This window comes from Grus americana, chromosome 2, assembly GCF_028858705.1.
Source record: "Grus americana isolate bGruAme1 chromosome 2, bGruAme1.mat, whole genome shotgun sequence".
NCBI lineage: Eukaryota > Metazoa > Chordata > Aves > Gruiformes > Gruidae > Grus > Grus americana.
The window spans coordinates 151,464,495-151,489,238 of NC_072853.1; the positions used below are offsets into that span (position 1 = coordinate 151,464,495).

The 24,744-nt window shown below is 37.0% G+C and overlaps 1 protein-coding gene across 5 annotated transcripts in view; it reads right to left on the minus strand.

Moving 5' to 3' along the window:
- MPP7 (MAGUK p55 scaffold protein 7) overlaps positions 1–24,744 on the minus strand; it is a 155,391-nt gene that overhangs the window by 40,000 nt on the left and 90,647 nt on the right. For all 5 annotated transcript variants that reach the window (XM_054817582.1, XM_054817581.1, XM_054817579.1 and 2 more), the window contains 3 exons: positions 8,363–8,494; positions 1,097–1,178; positions 72–157 (listed from right to left, as the gene is read on the minus strand). In XM_054817582.1, coding sequence (XP_054673557.1) covers positions 72–157; positions 1,097–1,178; positions 8,363–8,494 — 300 coding nt within the window. The remainder of the gene's footprint in view (positions 1–71; positions 158–1,096; positions 1,179–8,362; positions 8,495–24,744) is intronic.

Below are 24,744 nucleotides of genomic sequence, written 5' to 3' on the forward strand. Positions count from 1 at the left end.
CACCAGAAATTGTAAGTCTAATTACTTTTTATTGACTCCCCTAAATTAATTTTAAAATGTTTGGTATTTACCAAAATGTGTATTATTTCTTCAGGTTTTTTATCATCTACAGGAATCCCATTGACTTCCCTCAGTTCATCACCAACGTGAATAAGACCTACAGAAGGCAAAGAGGAGTTCTTAAATGGTAGCTATGTATTATACAAAAAGTGCCATTAACATTCAGCTTTTTGCTCCCTTGTTCATCCACTTTAAGCTGTAACTTAAAAGCAGGGATATATGGTGAACACAACAACAGCTACTGTCCTCACAGATAAGTTTGAGATGGTTGGTTTACTCACCTCCCTTCCTTCCTCCTGAAAATTAGTACCATTTCTCTATGACTTTTCCAGACTCTCTCATGCAGATGTTTGAAAAACGACCGTGCCAATTCTTTTCCTTCTCATACTACTTTCTTATTGCTACACAGCTGCAAGTACTGCAATGATCACTTAGGCTGTGAGTGCTAATTTGTAGCACAAATGCTTCCTAATTTAACAATATATATCTAGATTTACTCCATTACCCCATCTAAGTGTGAAACACAGCTGTCCTAGATTCTCTCTTCAATGTAAAGAGGCACTTTAGAGTATAATTCAGGACTCTTGCGTGGGTTCTTGCAGACTTTGAGCAACCCAAACCAAAAAGTGGCAGTCAAGGATGTGCTGGTATTTTGAGAATTACCAGCTGAAAGTCCAAATGAATGTACTAATATAAAATAACACAGCCCTCCTGAGTTCCTCCATCAGCAGGTTGTAATCTGGGCATATCCTGTCATTTCTAAGTGGATGACTTCAACTGGAAACCAACCATGACACATCTCAAAAATACCCTGTATCTACTAAGTCAAAGATACCTGGTTGCAACTGAATTGGGGAAAAAATTCAGCATGAATACTTTCACCAGTATTGAAAGATCACTTTTGAAAATTGTCAAAATTCCAAATATTTTTCTTTGTGATAGTGATGTATTTAATTTCTACAAAATATGCCATTTCATTTCATCTTTTTCTGAATTATAGAACTTGAATGGCTAGTGCCAACCAGGAACACCTTACCACTTCTATCCGCAGCTCCTCCACGCATTATCCTGGCCACCACGATTGCACCACTATGTTCATCCCTTTTAATAGTAGCTCCCTTGGGTTTAAAAAAAAAAAAAAAAAAAGTTATTTGGTTAATCTTACCATAATTTTAATTCACTACACTAAAAAACATTTGCTATGTAAAACTGCAAAAAGTTGATATTGTATCGATACGTGAATAAGCCAGAAATGACACTTGCTCATGAATAGACAAAATATGTTGCTCTATTACCATCCTCTTAAAATGTGACTTCTTTTCTATTCAGAAGTAACTCATGCATTTTGTATGTACATAGATTAAAAAAAAAAAGGACAAATGAGACAGAAAGTTGACTTTTCAACTTAATGTGAACTGCAGTGTAACTTACTTAAGTCTGCTGCTAAAACTGTACTAAGCTATTGCTGAAAATTGTTGTTCCCACATTAAAATAGGCCATGTTACATACTATGAGTACAAAAAGCTTATCTGTGTTCACAACAGTTGCACTTTATGCTCAGAACTGCCTGTGCACCCACTGATCGTCATTTCGCTTTACAGTGTTATCAATAAATAAACAGGAATTTGAGAAACACCCCCACATGTCAGGGCTCACCTGGAATACTCGTGGGACAGAAATGCAGAGGAGGGGAACATTTCCTGAATTAGTCATGACTGTTTTCATACGTTACACAAACACGGTGCAAGGCATTTAAGTAAAATGACATCATGTAGTTAAATTTCCAGCGAACGGCTGTCCAGATGAGAAAAATGCCTTTGTAACTAGAACTGCGAGGGAGCACTGAAAAGAGGCACAAGGTGATGGGGAAGCAGCAGGCAACGAACAAGCGCAGAGGGAAAGGAAGGGCAGGCACGTAGCCACTGCCCAGGCTGGGGTACCAGTCCTTCCAGGCAGGCGGTAAGCGGTGAGGGGGAAATGCTGGCCCTGCTCTGGCAGGCAGAATCCACAGAATAATGAGGGGGATTTGACCTAGGTAAGTCGTACTAAATAATCACCTCCAAAAAGGTTATTTGATCCAGTATTTTTAAAAAACACCACGAAAAAAGCACCTCCTGGCCAACAGCTTTTTACTTGCCCATGATTACTTTGCCATGTTAATGTCATTAGCTACCTGCAATAGCTCTAACTTTGTTAATCAACAGAGATGTTTAGGACTCTGGCAGGTAAGTCAATTTTCGTATTTGTGATTAGGTAACGAACAGTATTACTTCACCTCCGAGTACAAGACAGTGGTACATGCACTCTGCCACCCCTGGTTAGAATTTCCTTCAATCAGAGAAGTGTTGTGCTTGAAGTAAGGTACATAGTACTTAATAAATTTCCTTGAATAACTAAATTGCTTTTTATAGCTACCTTTCTATATTGGTTTAGATTAAACACGAACATCACGTTTATAACTACTTCAATTTTTAAGTGTTTCATGAACATAAAGCTGAAATACGTACAATTTAATAACAGGGGTGACATTTTACTAACAACTTTACTGACTGTTAATAAACTTGTTTCCCTTTCCCTCTACCTCTACGATGGAAAGACAACACAAGACATGAAGACAAAAATGGAGATTAATTTATATTTTTTTATATGCAAACTGCATTTATTGCAAATAGAGAAAAATGAAAACAGTCACCAGACAATATTCTCTTCAGCTGAAACTTTAAAACTAACCAGCACTTCATGGCAAAATTGATGTGATGTGTTTGTGCATTTTATTTATAGGTGTGAGATTCTATCTGTAAGTGAAGTAATTCTGCAATTTTCCAAGCTTACTCTTACGTATTGTTTATAATGTAATTATATTGGTAAGCAGTTGTTTGTGTTCTTTCTTATGACCTCAGTTTCAAATTAGTCTGAGAGTTTCATAAAGATAAAGATTTATTAGATGCAGCTAATCTCACTTTAAAAACCTCATGATCAGACTTCTGTGCAAAAAAATTGAGTACCATTAGGAATATATTAAACAAAGCATTAACCCCTCTAGTCTATACTTTGATATTAGGTTCTGACCTTGAAGCAACAGCTATTAATTTGAAGTTTATTATTAATACCTGGAAGGTTACATCTGTTAAAAGTACAAAGCATCTTTTTCTTTTTTTTTTAAAATATATCCATCAAAAAGAAAAAAGCAGGATTAGGATGCTAGAGTCAAATATAAATACAGGACATTTCCACTATATTGTCCACATAAACCAGAGGCTCTCCTAATTAATCAGGGAAAAAGCCTTGAACAGAAGGGGCTTTATGCCTTTTACTTAGAAGTCAAGACTTTTAAATGCCACTGAATGCAAAAGGCAGGCAATGGCCAACAGCCTTCCACTGTGATCACCCAGGTACCCCAGCCCCTAACGCTGATGTCTGAAAACGGGTACTTCACCTTGGATTTAGACAGATCCTAGGAAAAAATCTTGTGTGCAATCAAAGAGCATAATATTGACCCAGCCGGCCTCTGGAAGTAACGGTGAGGCTCTTGTCCAAGTGGGACGGTCAGTTCGTGCTTTATGCGATTATTACTACTGGCGTAAAATGAATTTTCCTAGCACAGATTAGCCGATTTGAAATATGCCCCAGAAAAGATAACACGTAAATTGGAATTTTCAAACAAAGCACAAAATCAAGTTTGAATTTACAGGGAAATTATTTAACCCGAGTTATCTCACTGCCAATAACTCCTCTATGGCAAACTCAAAGTGAACGGGCAGGCCCACGAAAAGCACTGTTTGAGGTTACGTATTTTTGCTGTACCTACAGTACACAAAGAAAAAAGGGGTTCCTTAAATTCCCCTTCCCTCCCAATTTAGAACACTTAAAAAGAAATCATCAAACACAAGTGGATTTCTTTGAAAACCTGAAGAGTTGATTTTCTGAAAAAGCAGCTTCTCTTGTACTGCTGCCAGCCCTGCTTAAACTATGAAGTATATATAATCTGGCAAGAATTTCTCCTTATGAGATGTTCAGCTCCAGTACTTTCAGTTACATGTGCAGTGCAGCTCCTCATTTAGAGCTTTAAAAATGGAAGAAGGTTAGACTGGACCTTGAGAGCTGGAAAATATTTTCAGTGTTGCTAGCCAAAAGTGTAAGTTACCCTAAATGAGACATATACAGATGTAATAGCATAGCTCAGTTTAAAATACTTTTAAAGGGAAAAATAAGGAGTTTGGGAGCCATATGGTGATCAGACTGAGAAAATGTTTAAAGGTATACCATGCAAAAGCACTAAAAATAATACAAGCTCCTTCAGCAAGGCTCTTTCATTGTTTTTTGGGTTGAGTTTTTGGTTGGTTTTTGTGTGTGTGGTTTTTTTTTTTATTTTTATTTTTAATGTAGCAACACTGATTGGTGAACATCACTCACAGTTTCACAGATGTGAGTTTTATTAGTTCACCCATTTATCTGCTGGTTCCAGAACATAAATATTATAAGCCTTTATTTTTAAAGAAAGAAAGACTAGCCTGTAAAATAAATTACTAATAAGAGAGTTTGAAACATCAGTAATATTTTTGCATACCTTTCTGTTAAACAAAAACACATGCAGCTGTTGAATGCAAATAAGTACTTCAAGAAGCCTTATTTTAATTCATTTGGTATTGAAAATGCAAATACAAATATCAGTATTTGTCTATGCACATTAAGGCTGTCCCTACACCCAAATTAATCCCACCTATAAGGTAGTTGGTTCATTCACTAATAAGAACTGAGCTACGGGGACTCGGAGTGAGAGATGAGGAAGAGCTGTGGAATCTGCATGGGCAGAACATGCAAATGACTCTTAAATCACCACGATTCATTTCGCCCAAGTTCAGCTATGGAAATCAGGTATCTAGTTCAAGCTAGGTGTCTAGGCTCCTCCAACAGTTAATGAAAAGAAATAGGCAGCTCTGGAGAATGAATTCATCCTTTCATGAAGACAGGCATCTTAAAGAGATGGCCATGGTTCATTGTCTGGAGCTGCCTGTTTTTCTCTTGACTACAGACACAGCATAGAGATTAGTTTTCAAATGGCTAAATTCATGTGAAAAGAATCTGTGTGAAGAAGAAGCAACCATCTTAACGTTAAGAATCATCCTATCCAATGTCAACTGCATGACAGCTCTAACAAACCTGGAATATCATTTGGGAGCTGGAAGTAGTGAGATGCCAGGAGCTGAACTCCTGGTAGTGTGGTTGTACATCTCGGATATCAGGAACGCTAACCAGGAAAATGGGAGTGGCGGAAAAAGCCCTGCAGAGGTAGGCATAAGTAAAAAACCTCCAAGCTATCTGATAAGGTCTAATCATAGCCAGGTGAATTTTGGACTATCTCTGAAGAGAGATGTTTCTACTTCTCTTCACATAATCAGAGATGTTCTAAAATAACTTTGTTCAGATAAAACCTCCTAACACAACTTCACCTCACTTGAGCAAGACTCTGCTAGAATGGCATTTACTAAGAGAGCACTTAGGGGGGAAAAAAACCCCCAAACCCAACAAACAAACTGTGGAAGGATTAACAAGAAGCTTAAATCATCCAAAAAACTGGAGGAAAGTTCAGCACTGCCTTCGGAACTGATGAAATCTGGCAAACAGAAGGCCCTCCCACAAACCATGTGTTTCCCTCTTTTGAGATTATTACTCCTGGGAACTCAGGCTTCATTAATACGTGATGAACACCGGCTCAGAACACCGCTGGGGTGCTTAACTCAGAGAAAAGCACGAACAAGTACAAGGGGAAATGTGGGGCAGTCTTATATAAAAATGGTCACTAGACATATTCCGAAGAAGTTTAAAGAGTGCCTAATTTTCTTCACAGAGAGTACCATTGAAAGTCTTCCAAAGGAGATATCCAATTCAAGAACTTCCAGGGTGTGCAGCTGATATAAAGCTTATTATTTTGCAGAAAAACAGTCTCTACTGTTTGCGTACAAACAGGGAATGAGAATATATGAGGTGAAAGAAAAGTTCAGAGAGCTCAGTATCTTCAAGTTAAGAAATCAGACAATCTCCATCTCAGAAAAAATACTGTACGGTGCCTTCAGTCTCAAGGTCAGTAGCAAGAATCCTGATACAACTATGCAAAAAGAAGTCTGACTTTATGACTGGACAATAGTCAACAGATAAACTGAATAAGCAGAGACTCTTTGATCTGTACTCAGCTAAGAATATCTAAGACTTTAGAGCAAGCTCTGAAGTACATGCAATTAAAAAGACATGGGAATAAATAGGAAATTTTAAATAGTTTAGTAAACATAGATCATGGCATATCCTTTCTTCAGTAAAGCAACTTCTGGAAGCGTAGATGCAGTAGATCTAATACACCCAGGAAAAACCTGTCTTTATTTAATTCTGCCATGCCATATTCTGGTAAGACCTTATCTGAATTACTATCCATGTTTCTTCTCACCCCTGCCTAAGGAGAAAAAAAAAAAAAATCTGGAGAAGGCAAAGACACAAACAATACATCTGCTATGTATTGTGGTGATGGTGTCATAAGAAGAGGGGGGACATTTGGAATTATGGCATGTTGCCTTCCCAGGTCACCATGATGAAGCATAATGGAGCCCTGCTTTCCTTGGGATGACTAAAGGGAAGTAGTGATTGAATTCCTCATTTTGCTTTGCTTGTCTGCAGCTTTTGCTTTACCTATTAAACTGTCTTTAGCTCAACCCACGAGTTTTCCCATTTTTATCCTTTTGATCCTCTCCCCCATCCCACTAGGGAATGTGAGTGAGCGGCTGTGTGGGGCTGAGCTGCCTACCGAGGTTAAACCACAACAGACACACGCGTATCCCAGCACCGTGGATGGGCAAGCGTGGAATCTGAGGAACAGCCCAAGGATAACCTTTGGTTTATGCAACTCTATTTGTCCCTTCAAGAGGGCTTAAAAATCTCAAAAGCCAATATACAGTGTATCTATCTTATAAGGTTTTAGAAAATCTCTCAGTTTTGTTTTCAAAGTTGGTATTTATTCAGTTCACTTTGAGATACTACTAACTTAGAGCATGTAACTCACGGAAGTCTTAGTAGCAAATCATGTTTGAAACATGAAACTACATAAAAGATTTTAAGATTTTTCTGACATAAATTCAAGAAAAAACAATACGGGTGTTTTCATTAACACAAAAAATAAGCTGCTCAATTAGAACTCATCTCATACTATATGTTCAAATTTCTTCTTCTTTCAAAATTAATACTCTTTCTGATATTAAATCCTAAAACAAGTTTGTTTTCTTCCTCAAATAATTTCTTTGATAAAAAAAAGGAAAACTTAAAGCTATGATTTAAATATTTGGGTAAAAAAAATGTTTAATATGTTAAAGTAAAAAACTTTCCATATGGTCAACCTTTTAATTATGCCCACGGGCACCTACAGGCAGTCAATACCAAAACTTATTTCTTGTTTACTGATGCCAGAAATCCATCAAGAATAAGAGTGATAGTAAGATATCTACGGTGGGACAAGCTACCCTTGCATGTCTAACAGAGGCATTGCTCTCCGTCTGACATCTCAAGTACAGAATCACGGCTTTCTCAAAGTAACTTTGCAGATATTTCTTCAGGATTGCTATCCATTAAAACAAATATCCAGTACAACATAAAACAAAGCTCTTACTGGTTTGCAGGAGAAAAAGAATATAGTTAAATTTTATACAAGATGACTCCCACTCTATAGCAAATAAAAATAACCAAATCAGTAAAGCATTTTAATATTCTTGTAATACAACCTAGGTTTAGTCCTTTCATTTTTCCAGATATCCCCATGAAGATATTAACTTTCTAGTATTCATAATCCAAAGTACAACAACAGACATCTTAAATTTGCCCAGATTTCGATTCAAGTATTTTAAAATATGTTTTTATGCTTTCTTTTCAGTGTATAGAAAGGTCACATTTTTTTACCTGAATGCTAACAGGCACAGTTCACAACACAGGTCAAGATTTCTTTGGGGATTCATTCTCCCTCTCTCATTTTAAAACAAGCTCATGATTTGAATTCAAGATAAAAGATGAATATATTATTGATCTAAATGCTCAGACTGGCCCACATATGTAATGCTCAAACATCATGAATGAACAAATTCTTATTATTCATTTCATATGCTTTACTAATAATGACTGTGAATGGAAGTCACAAGTGTATTATTGAATGTTATGAATAAACATGCGTAATGTCTGTCTGTCCACATTTCAAGTTAATGTCGCTCATTGATATTCATAATCTAAACACTCCCCACCCTGTGCACAAACAAAAGACAAAGTGACTTACCAATGGTTCCCTGTTTTTGACGAGCCTGATTATTTTAACTGAATCTTCTTCCTCATCGATATCATCAGGCATGGGGGGCAAGACAGGATCATAGTTCTTCTGAGCAACAGTATCATGCACAGAGAGCAAAGCCTGGAAACATTAATAGTCAGTATATTATTTGGCATCTGAAAAGTTTATGAAAGACAAAGCAGAAAAAATTATTTTTAGTCTAACTCTAGTAGTGTGATGCATGTAGATTGAATATAACTCTTGTATACAATTTTAACACAGGTCCAACTGATGAAAGAACTCAACGAAGTATATGTTTTCATACATACAATGTATGCAACTAGTAAATTGTGGATACAGAACAGTGTCTTCATACACATGAAAATATCGAGTGCTTTGCACATTAGCTTGAAATGACAAGAATTATGATCAGGAGAAAACCCAAGTCTCCTGAAGTAAGAACATCACTCTACACATCCTAGATGAAAAGTTTCTTCGAAACAGTAAGTCCTATGAAACAAATAAGCAAAATAAGCATCTTCCAGTACTTTTGTTCAAGCATGAGATGCATGACATTAAGCTGTTGTTGCCCAACCATTTCCTTCAGAGGGGCTCTGGAAGCTTACCCGGCTACTGGATCCATTTCGTACTAGCTCCCTTTCACACAAGCTCCAAATTATCTTAGGATTTTTTAATTTTTTGTGGAATTCATGATTGAGATTGAGGAATATATTGCTGAAACTATTTGGTTCAAGCAAATGCTTATCAGTCTCCTGTCACATCTTGCCTCCTTTCTTTCTCTGTTGCTTCTGCAGTCCATGCATAACTTGAACGATACATTTTTCAAAGAAAAGCCTAACAAATCCTGACAGAAGGTTCAATCTTAAAAATAAAATAATTTATGAACTTGCAGAAATTAAAAAATCTTGAAAGTCAAAAGAAGTTAGAAAGCTCATTTTCCTAAGGCTCTCAAAAAATCTCAGCTATAATCTAAAATTCACAGCTTTTTCTAGATACAGAACTCAAAGTTCTTTTCTATTTTGAAAAGTTTTCATTATTTGTAACACTTTTTAAACTGGTGAAAAATGGTTAAGTAATGCTTTTAGTTTTGTAGTGAAAACTATGCATTATAGCAGGAACAACAGCAACAGCTGTATATATAATTCTATCTACTACTATCAGTTTCTTCTGTTTTCAAGTAGCTGCTCCTAAATACTCAAATATTTTACATTTTGACCTGATATTTTTTCCCAAAGAATCAATATTACAAAAGTTTTAGTCCGAATAGCAGAAATAATTTGCAAATTGATAACCTTCCTGACAATAAAAACAAAGCATTTTGGAAAACGTTGAGATGTTTAGGATAAAATAGAACACATCAATGTTGTTGACAGGGATGTCAACAGAAGGTATCATATCAATGACTGTAACAATGAATCTATTATAACAATTATCATAATGATTAAGAAGAAACTCCTTAATAAAGAATGGAAAATGGCTCCATTTCTCTGATGCCAGTTTACTTGCTACTCAATAAAAGGCAGATAAGATTAGACTGAGTACACAAGTGACCAGAAACTGTATGTTCTCAAGCATAATGCAAATGTTTTAAAAGAAGCATGACACTTCCATTATGCTATTCCAGGATTTTTTTCCTGAGTGGAGGAGACTGTAACAACAGAAAGCTATTTCCGGGCAATGCTACAAGCTGTCATGTCAAAAGTAGAAGGCAACGAATGTATGGTAATCTTGAAATTCCGGAGTTTAAATTTGAAGTTAGGTCTTCAACAAAATAAACACAGAGGAAGATCGTGCCTGCTTCATGAGAATTTGCTATCATTTTACTAACTTCTATGCACATTGTACAAACTGATGAAAACATTTCAACACACACTAATTATTTCTGGTTTTCTTCCCAAGACAGAGTTATGTATTTGTACTATTTACCATCAGAAATTACCAGCTCCCTCCCACCAAAGATCAGTTTTATTTTAGATCTGAAGCTAAAAACCTCAGGCTAGCAATTATGGTTCCTCCTGGAAATGTGTATTATGAAGCATTACTTATGTAAAAGCCATGCAATCACATGCACTCTTCTAAAGATGTATGTGAAATATCAAAGATATACTAAAACAAAAGTAGTGTTTGCTTTTACTTCAGGCTACTTACAGTTAAAACTTCTAAAACTAGTCTTCCGCAATTACGTTTTTCCACATAAAGCTAGGGCACATTCATGGACTGGTTCAATTTAATGAGGTTCTATATTGCAGTTTAAAAACAATCAGGCAGATAGAGAAAACAGATGAAAATAATCTAAAGCACCACTTCCAGAGTAAAAGGCAGCAACTTAAAACATGTTCAAAAGAACCTACCCTTGACAATGAAACTCGCAAAACAGATTCTGTCCAATACTACACTGAATTATGCCGCCAGCGTTAATAAGACACTTCCCTGCTCTGACACGTCAGGCTCCTGGACACCGTGCGCAAAAGAATGATGCAGCCCAAGTATTATAAACCAATGCCAATCAATGTCTGGTAGTTACGATGCTTTTCTTCAGTCACAACAACTGGAACTTATCAAGCCCTTCCTTCGTCCTCACAAAAAAACATATTAAACCACAATGTACTAGAGTTTTCAATGTAAGATCTTTTACCCAAACTCTGGTATTACAGGAACATACTAAGATTTCTTTCCTGCTTGTCTTCCATCATTGCTTCTAATACACTACTTTCTGTCCGCTGTACTTGCTCTTGAAATAGCCAGCAGCACAGACATTGGGCAATAATTTATCTGCAAGCAAAACTTATAAAGCTATTTTGATTTCACTTAATGTATTCAACTAGAGGTGATCAGAGCCCGTCCTTGAGAGAACTTCCATATGTCCTGAACACACAAAAAAATTACCGTTTTCACAGAGTAAAGAGACATTTCTTCAGGAGCTTCTTTGTACTGTGCATTTAAAATAATGCATGCTTAGTCCAAAAAACTATCTATCAGACTAGACTTTTCTAGAAAAGGTTGGGACTTTTTAAAAAGCAAACAAATTACAAGTGCCAAGAAATAAAACTTGGATCCTGTCATGAACAACATTTGCACAGAATAATTGTGCAGTAAATGCACAAGGCAATATAAAGGTAGTAATGTTCTCTTTTTGTACATAAGAAGCAATCGATTTATTCACTGAAGGTTTATATTCCATGATACTAATTTTAGCCTATCACAAGGAACTGCAAGAAGAGCAGATGACATTTTAATTTTTTTTTAATGTTTTGTTTTTGTTTTCAAATACACAACTCTTCAGAACTGTGCAAATACAATCCGAGATTTGGGTCATGTATGTTTAAGCACCTCTGGAGAAAAAGAATTTATTTCAGCTCTAAGTTCTATGCTTATGATTCATTAATGTAAACACAGTCCATATTTAGAACTTGAAAGAAGGTATGATTCAAACTCCTGCACTACCTAAATATAAATATTGATGTTCAGCTAAATTCTTAGACATGATCTAGCTGGAAATGAATACTTTCATCAGACCTCTGAAATGTCTAATAACTAATGCTGTATTTTTCATATTAAGGCTATCACTGATCATTTCACAGTTTATAAATTGAAATTTTATGCTATCAACTTACACAAAGAAAATGTGACATTGGAAACATTCAAAGTTCTTTTTCTTAAACTGTTACAAAACTTTAAATGTTTACTTAAATTGAGAATGTTATTAATGAAAACAGTTCTATATTTTGAAAAATGTGTATCATTTAACTACACTGACTACATTTTTGCTCCTCTAAAACAATGACAAATTTTATATTATTTTTTGCTTCTGTTTATATTTTGAGATCTGTAAGAGTAAAAATACCGCAAGTAGCACATAATTCGTGAACACAGCTCTTTATGTTTTCAAATTCTCATTATTTAAAAATATATATATATAACTCAATTTAAGCTTTACTTTTCATAAATATTTTGCATTTACTAGTCTAGAAAAACATTTTAGAAAACAGTAAGTTAAAGAATGGACAAAGAAACAAAAGCAGCCTCTTTCTTGACAGTACTTGAAAAAACAAGATTAGAAAATCAAGTAATTAGTAGTTAAGATTATCGACATAAAATTTGTAGGGACTCAAACCCACCTTTATGAAAGCCAACAGCTGCAGCAGATTACGACACTGCCAACCCAGCTGCTGGTGACCTTGCCTATGGAGGAGGTTACCGCCCTGGCAGCAGAGTCAGCAAAACAGAAGAAAATGGCCCATGACTTTGCTGTCTCAGCCCACAGCTTGGATCATTAGCAGAGGCCACCTCCTCTGGCAGTTCAACTTCAACTCTACCAGGTGAGATAGAGACATTTTCCCACGTCTATGCTTTGCTATGGTGGCAGTAACTTCCACTGAGGCTGGCACAGAGAAGTCTCACCGGAGGAGAAAAGTAACTTCATCAGCAACCACAGCAACGTGCCCCTGAACTCACTCGGCAGAGCTCGTCCTCCAGAGAGCTCTGGCCATATTGTGTTTTCCTTTGCGGTAAGGTTACAGAAGAAATACAAAAAGACAAGATGAAAATGTTGGTGAAGAAAATTATTCAAGACTGGAAAGACTGATTAGTAAGTTACATAAAGTTAAAATCAAGTGAGTGAAGTCATCCGGCAACAGACAGCAAAGAAGGAAAGCTGAGAGAGCTGGGGGGAGACTGAACCCACTGAAGGAAAGACCCTAAGAGCATCAAAATGGAAGGAGACGTGTAAGAGACATAACAGCCAAACATGTGCAAGAATTTAGAGAACAGGAGAATAAAAGCAGAAAGCTGAAGCAGTTTGATTTAAGAACACTTTGGAGAAGAATGGGATAAAAACATAAGGTTTCAGAATCAAGCTAGACATTTAAGAACAACCGGTAGCAGCAGAAAATTAAGAGGGCAAAGGAGAGAGAAGAATTTAGATAAGAGGGGAAGTGGAGAGAACAACCTTTATTCTTCAACAGGAGAATTAGTCTTTAAATCCATTATCTGGAGTATGTAAGCTAGATTTTACATTGGTGTACTAATGGATTCCATCTCAACTAATTCCACTCTCCAATAAATGGCTGTTAAAACAGCCATCAGAAAAGGGCCGTGCATGGCAGTCTCTTCACCACCACCACTGCCTGCTAAGGGAGTATGGGCAACCTGATGCACGATAAGGGTTAACAAGATAACAAAAGGGCAGGCGAGGAGAACAGGCATCGCAACTAACAGGTAAGAACAACCACGTTAGCTCCAGCTTGGCTAAAACATGAAGCATAATCTAGAAGCAGAAGCAAGCAACAAAACTACAGGCAAGAGAAACTCGGTAGTGCTGCTGAAGTGACCAGAGGATGGCTGGGATAACAGTGAACCGGTTTTTTTTTTTTTTTTGGCAGTAGAACCAGTGAGCAAGCACACAAGCTACAGTAAGCATGTATAAGGCAGAAAAATAATAGTATTCCTTCTGAAGGTGCAATAATCTAATCACTTTCCTACAGAAATCTGGTATTTTCTATTCTGAATAAAATTCCCAAGTTAAATATGTACAGTACACAATGTTAAAGAAATCTGTTAACTTCCGAAGAAATTAATGTTTTACTTTTGCTACTGAAAATAATTTTTACACTATTCAATTGACATGATCAAAAAACCTTTGACAGAGATGATAAGAAAAATGAAATAAGGTTCTTTAAGCATAATTTTCAGTTTGCAGTCAGGAAACCAATGGGTGTACTAATTCATGGAGAAAAAAAAAAAATCAGAGTTAATTTACTTCTTTCCATCTTTCAAATATTATATTTTTCCTACATATTCTCTATAAAATCCCCAGAAATGATATATTGTGTGAGAAAACAGCAGTTACATATGTAGAAAAGAGAAAAAACATTCCTTGCTTCCAACTGTCCCATCTGTACTTATACCAGAGCTGCCCTCTAGTTCAAACTTGTCCAGCTGGCAATTAAATCCCTTTCTCTTCCAATTTGACTTTGATGCAGTTGGGTCACAGTAGTGATTCAAAATATTTAAAACACATACTGTACATGTGTGGTTTTGTGTTCTTAATATCTACCATATATTAATGTTCTTAGCATAGCAACATCTCAGTTGGATCAATATTCAGTATATATTACTTTTTCCTCCTTTTTTACTATGGTGGACTTTATTCATGACTGTATGAACTTCCTTTCACAAACGGGTAATTTCCTTCCCCGAAAATGCAATTTCTTGATTTCAGATGCACCACTCTGAACTGATGGGTTTACCTGCAGCTGGTAGCCAGACGGCAACAACCAACAGAAAAGTGAACTTTCTGCATCTTCAGACTCCTGCTTCCTCTGGTTCATTGTTCGCAGCCTCTGGAGACACTTCCAAAGTCGAACTATTCTCACTGTTCACAGAAACACGCAGCTTGTCCGTGTCATCTGGTAAAGGTGTTAATATTCTTCCAGATGACAGCCCTGTATTTTTCCTCAGTTGTGGATAATGGCAGAGTAAGCTCTGATTTTAAATCAATAGTGAAGAATCTGAACAAAGTCTCTTTTACATTCCAGTGTGATTCATGTAGCTAACAAGTTCTTGAAGCTTTAAGCCCTATTTAAGAAACTTCCAAGAGCACAAATAGATGGTTTTCAGAGTGGAAAATGCCGAGACAGGAACAGTCTTCCAATATCTTGGTGATCATTGATCAAATCCTTTTTGGAAGAAGTGACAGCATCCTTAAAATATTGTGTCTAGAGCAGTAGCATGCATCTTTTCTTGGTTAAGAACCACCTGAAGACCACTCTCCCCCGCCCCAAGAAATCAAGTGAAAATATTAACTCAGGAAAAGTAAAAGCTGAGGTTGCAGTTGCCCTTTCTGAAAAAGGGTCTTTTAGAAATGACTTAGGCTTTGTTTGACAACAACATGATGTCTAAAGTCTTAAAAAGAAAAGAAAAACATCTACTGATCCATGAGGTTAAAAGAATCTGGATATACTTAATTCCTCCAGAAAACAGTAACATATATTCGTTTATGATAAGGAGGTCTTAAATTCAGCTACAGAGTAGCTACATGGACACCTAACGAAAAATATTGAACCAGCTTAGTTTTTAAGACAATTACTTTTGCCTGCTTTGGACTTTTCCCATATTGAACACTAGAAGTAGTATTTCTATATATCAATTGCGCTAAATTCAGGTATCATTCTGGAGAACTGAAAACCTGCAGAGAGTATCATCTTCATCATTATAAATAAGTAAATCTTCTATAAGTACTTAATAAAGTTGTAACTAAAGAATGATAAAATATTAAAATAGATGTGGTGCAACAGAATAGATCCTGCCTCTTAAATAGTAACATTGTTTTTACAAGGCCAGCAAAACAGCAGGTATAAGAAAAAGGCTTACAATTTTCCAAAATATTTGTGATAAAGATCCTTATAGATTTACAAGTTACATAATCATGGGAATAAGACATAAGCAGTCTTGACACTGACTAGGAGCCCAGGAATAAGCAGAAATAGAAACAAAAAAACATTATTATGAGACTATACTGGAACACTGTTGAGCAGATCCATCAATGAACTAGAGAGGAGGGGACTGTTGAAAAAGCGTATGGGGAGTTCAAAAAGAATATGGTCTGGCAAATGCAAGGGACAAGCACTGCTGAAGGAGAAAGCAGCATAAAAAGATAACAACTAAAAAATGGACTATTTGCTTCATATTGTAGAGTTTCTCCACTTTCACTAGCTGAATAAAATTGCTACTTGAACAAGATGTGATTTTAGCCATAGTGATTTTTTCCTCTTCCTAAATTACCAGCTTTTGTAATGTTGCCAGCTTTTACGCGCCATATGTGAATGCTATAGTTACATGCATGCTATACAAAATTCTTACATGGGTTGGAGTTGGTTGCTTCATGTGGGAAAGTCTTTATATGTAACCAAAGAATTTCTTTGACTTACTATTCAAATCTTTTATTTTCTGCTGCCAACCTGCCTGGCTTCACTTTGCTTTATTATCTCTATCACTTTGTTTATTATATGTTGGCTGCTAGCGAGCATTCTCATATCCATACGTCTAAGAAGACAGAGACAAGCCGTTGGTTGGACATCAGCTGAGTTATCACATGAGACGGACCTGAGAGCATTTCCAGGGTAACACGATGGTTGTTACTTAAATATATTCATGCAGTATTCTTTCATCGCCTTTCTATCATTTTACATCTACGTTTATGAAACATTGCACACTGTTATACGTATGCTTTGTCAGCTCCTACCACACTAAGAGCGTGCCACAATGCTGTCTGATTCTCTCTGCCCCTAAGATGTGAAAAATCAAGGTTCTTCTTGCTGTTACTAAAAGAACTACTTTGCAATTACATTTTTCTTTTACTTACTCCATTCCAGTAACATGGACATTCCAAAAATAAAGACAGCAACGTATTCTCCCAGCGCTCCCCATCCAAAAAAGTTTTCTATAAAAAACTCCTTTGAATTATGCACGTAAGTGGAAATGGAAATGGGAAGTCAAGGTCTAAAGCTGAGAAGAATTAAGAATAAAACCTATTTTTCCTCTAACAAGGTTGCCCAAATGCATGATGGAGGGTTTCCCAAATAGTTTGAAGGCAAATAGTTTGAAGGCAGGAAACACCGGGCAGAAGGATCTTATTCGCTTGCCAACAAAAGTCTCCCCAGCACTGTCCTCTCTGCCCCAGCTTCATGACTGGTATGCTCAGAACATCTATAGGCTATCCATCAAACCATCGGTGCTGTGGTCCTTGATTATTGTTGTGATAATTTGCATTTATTACTTAGGTGCAAAATAAGTATTTCTCTCTCACTGCTGATATTTCACAGCATACCATCCAAAATCAAGCAGGCTCTTGCAGATTTACAAATTAATGGCAGCTGATTTTACAAATGAGAATTAAATAGGTAACTTTTCAGTTGACATATGAAGTACAATGTACTCCAGCTCACCATATTAATAAAGTTAAACTAGTTTGTACAGCAAAGTATCTTAATATAAGAGCACAACTCCTGTAACCAGCCCTACCAGCAAACCTCAAAAACCACTGATGAGTAAGTAGTTATAAATCATGGGAAATTATGCTTCCTGAACATATACTGTAGTCTATGTTAGCATGTGTGAGCATGAATATTTCAAAGAGAGGAGGAGAATAGTGTCTCAGGACATGAGCAAAAATAGAAAAACATGGGTGCAACTGGGAAGAAAGGTCTCTAAAGGGACAGGGCCAAAAGGTCCTCCAAGAGCTTGAGATAAAGTAACAGCCCAAAAGTAGCTCAGATGTTAACTGACCTGAAATTTGTATTTGGGTTTTCCAGATGCAAAACCTGAACAGTTGTAGGCAAATCCCAACAATTTCCAGTGGAAAATGCTGACTTTGCAGAAACCGCATATTTAAATGAACAAGCCCTGATGGAAAATCCTCAGCAAGTCTAATTACAAAGGAAATGTTGGAAAAGACAAAGTTTAGATTATTTTTTTAATTACACGTTACAAGAAATGCTTCATGAGCTTTTCAAAGCAAAACCAGATTTTTTTTTATATTATTATAGCCCAATATTTTGAGTGCTTTGTATGTTAAAGTTCTTGTAGAAAAATGCCTGCTGTTTCCTGCACAGTAAATTATATCGTGAATTTTTGCCAGTGACTGTAAGGCAGTTTTACAATGCTCTACTGATAAAGGCTTAAAATGTTTGGGTTTTTAACAGAACAAGTAGTACTTTGATCAGAACAGTCTATTAGGCCACTGTGCACTGTAAGCCTCAGATGGCAGGGATGATGGTATTGGCAGTTGTTTATGAAATAAAGACTAGAATTTACAAACTTCCCAGGATATACAAGAAAAACAGAAGAGGACAGGACAATGGCAAAGGTATGCTTCAAGCCAAAAGAAGCACTATTTCTTTCTTTAAAGAAACCTAAACAAATTTAGGAAGCATTTATATGAAGAACAAAGTGCCCTGGCTTCATTATCTGCAGTTTTAGTTTTGTTTAACTCATGGTTCTATTCTAGAAGAAAGCCAAGGAGGTACTTATTAGATGAAAATGTTTACGAATGCAAATTGTTTATGCTCTGTGAAACTGAAATTCAAGTACACCTCAAATGAACTGCAAATAAAACAGCAAGCATATATCTTATTTACAATTTTCTGGTATATGCATCTTTGCTATTTGAAAGCAATTTAAAAAAAAAAAACCAACCCCCCCCCCCCCCCCCCCCAAAAAAAAAAAATCCTAAAAAAGCCCTGAAAACAACTTAAAGAATCTGTATGTTCTCTGAACAGCACACTGGAGTTGTCCATGGATAAGTTAATCTGAAAACATTCCCAGTCATACGAGAGCGGTTTTCCCTTCACTCCAAAATTCTATTCATTCTACGGTAATGAAAGAGAAGCCAAGAAAAATACTTCAAGTATGTCCACTGCTTGTTCCAGCTACAGGTACAGTGCCCAAAGTGATCCAAATACTTTACATTCTTGTGTACCATGATGCACTGAAGTCATTAACAGCCCTGCCTTGAGCCCTTGTTTGGGTACCTGGTTTATGTTTCAGACTTGCAGCTGGCAAACCTTTCAGCACACATAAACAGAAGATAAACTCCGCTGAAACAGGCAGAACCACCACTGGCACTCCTAGGAGGTTAAAAAAAGCTTAATTTCCTCCGGGTCAGAAGAGGTATAAACATCCTTCAGAACAGTTTTAGCACAGTGGCATAAGCTTTTAAAATAATTATTGCTCTGCCCATTACACCGACGACCACAAAGGACATATTTTATATGAATTTAAAACACACTAAATTTCCCCTAATTGGGATTAACTTCAAATGGTAAATTGTTCATTTCAATATGTAATGATGAGGAATGTAACTGCTGTTATAAACATGAAGTGAAGAGCTAGTTAGAGCTGAATAATATATTCCGAGCCTGTCTCAAAGTTGGTGTAATTGGGATAACATTGTTCAGTGGACTAAAAGATGGTCCATTCTTGTATTAGTCTTTTTTGTTTACAGACACACTAACAAAATAAATGCCTAAAATGTTAATTCCAATAGTTAATGGTTTAGGTTTTCAGATTTCAAATAATTTTTAAAATAAATAACAATTACGCTCCTGTGCCGTGGCACTGTCCCAAAAAGAACACAGCTTTTTCCGGCTTGTTAGAAAAGGAACTGAGAGCCACTATTCAAGAAAGCTTTTTAATTAAAAGTGGAAGAGAATTTGGAAGCTTTAAAGTCTTTCATGCTCAGTTTGATCATCTGTCATATTTACTACGTCTCCTTTCTTACAGTGTCTGCCACTGGGGTTCTGCCCCGTGACTGGCAGTAGCTCCAGCACTCGCTTCCCTTCCCATTTGCGTCCCTACTGACAGACAAGACCGTTTTGCTATCTTGATTGCGACATGCTTTAAAAATCCAGAATTAAATTCCCTTTTAGATATATTTTGTGTTAAGATCTTGAATCTTAATCTTCCAATTACATATTCCGGTTTATACAATTGCATAACAATGAAAAATAAAGTATTTTGCTTTTAGATAATGTAGCTAATTAAAAAAAAAAAGCATACTATTCTCAGACAATAGCAATACTTCCAGATTAATAAAAAAGCCAATTAATAAAAAAGCCAAACTGCTCTATAAAGACATCTCTCTCAATTGCACTGATGCTTACCCTGATGCATCATAATTTTTAAAATTTGTCATTATTTTCAGAATTCTGTACAACTCCTCTCTTCACATACATTCCATTTGCTGTCACATAAGTTTCTTACATTTCTCCAAATTATAAACCATTAAAGCTGAGAATACTTATTTCTTTATGCTATTAGTAATTTTTTTGTTTACAAAAGCACACATAGAAGTGTCTTCTCTTAAATCAGAAACATCATTTCCTCAGGTATATCCCCACTATATATTCTAGTCTTCATACTATAGAAAATATAAAAACAATTAAGCCTCCTGTAAGACAGAAGTTTAGTGTTAGGTCAAGCTTCATATGTTGTGTATTTACAACATACATTAAGTAACTTTAATGTTGTCATTAGACAAGGAAGCTAAGAGGCATTCTTCCTTTCTTTTACACACAGAAACCAGTATATTACATAAGTTCCTCATCATGTTTCACTCAAACATGTATAAAATCATATAACTTCAACGTAAACGCCCTATCCATCAACAAAATTGGAATGTAAATCCCAAATCATGAAAACAAACCATCTTTTAAATGCTTCCTTCATAACATAAGCAAAATAAGCTTGAAAAAGGGTTAAAAATAATCTCATTCATGGTTACACCTCAGGAATTATAGAAGTCTTAAAAAGTCACTCCAGGAACTGAGGAAAAACCCAGGAGTGGGCGCAGTATCCCCTCCACACAGGCCAGGAATTACCACCTTAAAGTGCAGCTCCTTAGCCTAAATTCTACAGAATAAAACCTTCCATACAGCAACATGGTCCTCCCGCCGTTCCTCGTTCTTGTGAAGTTGTAACAGACACACCACACTACCCAACGCTTACAATGGAATCGATGGCAGCACTACACAGATTAATACGCGATTAATTTAAAGCACCAGCTCCCACATTGAACAAATGGAAAGGATTACAAAAAAGTCTAAACATCTGTGAGAAGAAAGGCCAGCAGGCAGGGTCTGTGCTCAACAAGTTTTGTACAGGCATGCGGAGCTCTTGTCTGCCTTGTGAGACCTGAGCAGGAGAGGGGAAGACCTGGAGATGCTGCCACCGCACAGGCTTTCCACTGCCTGTCCCATTGCCACGCATGAATGGTCGGTGAGGGCTGCTGCTACAATACCCAGGAAAGACAGGCAGCAGTGGAAGACAGATATTTCACTTTTAGAAGTCTAAAATACGTACACAGAGAGCTACGGCAGGCAGATCCAAGCCTGATCTGCCAGGGTTTGAAATCTCCCAAGCATGTTCTTGCTTAGGTCCAAACACCATTCGGACTAGAGCCACACAGCAATGTCCACAGGCTGGCCTGGCCTGACCATGAATTTATATATCTCAATATGGTTTATATCTTTATGGTATCTTTAAGGTATATATTTTATTGCAACTGAATAAATCCAACCAACCAAAATCCCCACATACCTCATAGCTTTAAGAAACCCAAGCACAGCGATAGTCACTACATCTAGTTCTGGTCATTTAACATCGTTCTAACTTTGACATCTTAAACTCCTCAGCTGTTTTTTAACAACCAACTCAGCATATGTATATAAACTTGCACATGTATACCCTGGAAGTGTAAGCATTTATTAACAGTTATCTTCCTCAACTGATTGCACATGTTTGATTGCACACATGTGGTTATGACGGAAAAAAGCTGAAGATACACATTGCTGTACTTACGCTTTCTGAATAAGAGATACCAAGATGCATTTCAAAGAGCTAATTTCAGGTCTGCTTAAAAATCAAACAATACATTCAACCGGATTTAGGTTCTAAGGTAGGGAAATACTGTTCTACTTGTTGATATCTTTAACAAGGTATAGCAAGATTACAGAATGTAAACTCTTCATCTTTATTCAACATTGGAAATGAAAAACAATAGATGTGGCTGGCCTGCGTCCATGGGACTCTGTAATTATATTTTAAGTCTAGAACTCAAATGCAATGTCTCTCACACAGATAAACAAATCCACTTGATTTCCCAGAGCTACGTGCTCTGTTCACTTCCAGAGTTCCGTTTTAATCAGTAAAGATAAACCACAACCATTATTAGTTCATTTAATTATGGTAAAGGATGTCACATTTTAGAGCAGGAAAAAACCCCACTCAGTGTAACTGGATATTGCAACCAGTTTTTTTAAACACTAGAAATGCCCAATTTATTTTTTTCCAAAAGAAAATGCACCTGACAAAACTTTGGAATGACTTTTAGGACACTTTGAACATCTCAGGTCTGATAAGTGTAACTGCCTCAGAGAAATTATTTTTTTCTTTAAAACATTTCTCTATGGATGTACACCATGAACGCCACAATCTTGTCACAGCTTTACTCATCAGATGCAAACACTCAGAAATGTATTAAACAAAACAATTTTGTAACACAAAATGGAAATATAGAAATACTCATCTAATCAGACAGTTGCTGGAAACATCTCCCAGCCCTTTTTGGCACGTTAACCAAACCTGTGAAGTTATAATCACCTTGCTAGACCTGTCCCTTTACACCACCAGACTTGTGGAAGCCGTGATGTAGTGCAGTAACCTAATCCTAACCATCCTTCATCGTGCCCTGAACCTTAGAGCAGAGCTGTAGGAAAGTGGAAGCCCTCCTGCTGGCTCCAGCTAACACTGCAGTTATAAGCCAGGCCAGAAGAGGAAAGTTTCCCCTGCAGAATAACATATAGCCAGATTAAGTCAATCCCAAGTTAAGCCATATACAAGTTTTTAGATAAAGCCTATGCAACATCATTGGAAAAGATAGATCAGTAATTTGGGATGTGTGGGAAAGAGCTGTTCTAGACATCATTTTGCCCCAGGAATACAGAAGGAAAGAAACAACGAAACCCTCTCCAGCTATCCACCTACTAGTGAAGGGCTAGAAAATCTTATGCAATGTACAGCATGAGCTCAGATACAGCTGAACAGACTCGAGGGCATCTCTGAGGAAGAACTGGAAATACAGAGTCCCAGCAACTTCCTTCCTTTCCTTCCCAAGTGAGAGCAGGAGAAATCAGTAGAAGAATCTCAACTAAACAGCCTCTGACTGAATGCAGTACATTCACCTGGTCAACATGATGGAGGAGGGAGCAGTGATAATTCACCATCTCTCCCAGGCACGTCTGCCATGAGATGGCAAATGGAAAAGCCAGCGGATAGGCAAAAATATCACACATACTGTCAGTTCTTTCCCCTAACTCACACAAACACCTGCCAGCAGGGAAACATGCGCCTTGTGCCAGATTAGGCAGTCTGGCCATGCAAAGGGCTCGGTACCCTGCAGCTGGCCACCTCCCCTTGCAGCCAAGAACGACATTTTCTAAGTTACTGCAGTTGTTCAACCATATTAACCACGCTGAGGGTAAGGCACTTGTTTCCCTGAAATCTCACTACGATTATCACATTGCATTTAACCACTTCCAAGGAACAGACAGTGAGAGTGAGTGAATGAGAGAGAGGAAGCGAGTGAGGGAGGGGGAGCAAGACAGCAAGGAGGGGAGAGAGAAAGGGAAAGCAAAAAAGGGATAGGGAGAGATGCAGTTGTGGCAAATGAGCTGTCTTCAGACTCAATCCACTAAAGCTTCAGAAGTACGAAACACACGTGGACAGTCACTAAGGAAATACCTACAGTGAAGCTTAGGATCTCTGCAATTTGATGCACCAACAGTTCCTCTTGTAATATGCCACTGGCATTGCTTACCCCTTTAGAGAAAAGCAGCTTGTCACTTTGCAAACTATGGAATAACCAACTGCGCAAAACCCTTTAAAATGGAGGCATAATTGATCTTCAAAATTTTGTAGCACTCTGAAGATACTGTACTGTCTCAAGTTTTGAGATCAGTGTTTTATAGGGAAGATAAAGAAGCAACTGTGTTAAAAAGGGCTCCTTTCCACCCTACAGTTTTCCTCTAAACTTACCAACTGCTACATTTAATTACCATTGCAATGTGCATCTAGAGCACTAAGGTCTTCCTTCTCTTTAGATTGGAAAAATAATGTGACAGTGTGCATTACCAACGATGCACAGGGGAGGTTCTGACTGGATATAAGGAAACAGTTTTTACTAGGAGGATAATTAGGAATGAAGAGGCTGCACAGAGCATTTCTGGAATGTCTGTTCCTGGGCATTTTCAAGACCTGATGGGAGAAAACTCTGAGCAACCTGCTCTGAACTCAGTGTTGACCTGCTTTGAGCAGCACTTTGGACGAGACAATCTCCTTCCAACCTGAGTGATTCAACGATTCTATAGTCTACTGTCAAATAAAAGGTATCAAGTTCCCCAAAAGCACCACAGAGAACCCCAGGAGTTTTCAAAATTAGATTTTTTTAAAAAATAATATCCATCAGGAATTTTATTCCAAGTACCAGGTTGTGTTACTTATGCACAGTGCAATTAAAACAATGGCATAGCTGAAAACCTTTTAGTAAAACCACATTTTGAATACATTTATGACACGCATGCAATAAAAGTTAGCAAAAGACCCCCCAAAAAATCAAGTATCCACTTTTTGGAATATCTGTTGTAAATAAATGTTGGCTTTCCACTGGATTCCTTTTATAAATATCAGTAACACGCATAACAATTTACAGGCAACATTAAATGTGTTACTTCATAACAGGTATTTCCTATTAACATGGCATCCCTTCTTAAAAACACACATATTCATTAAAGCAGTCAAACCCCCCTGCAGCCCGA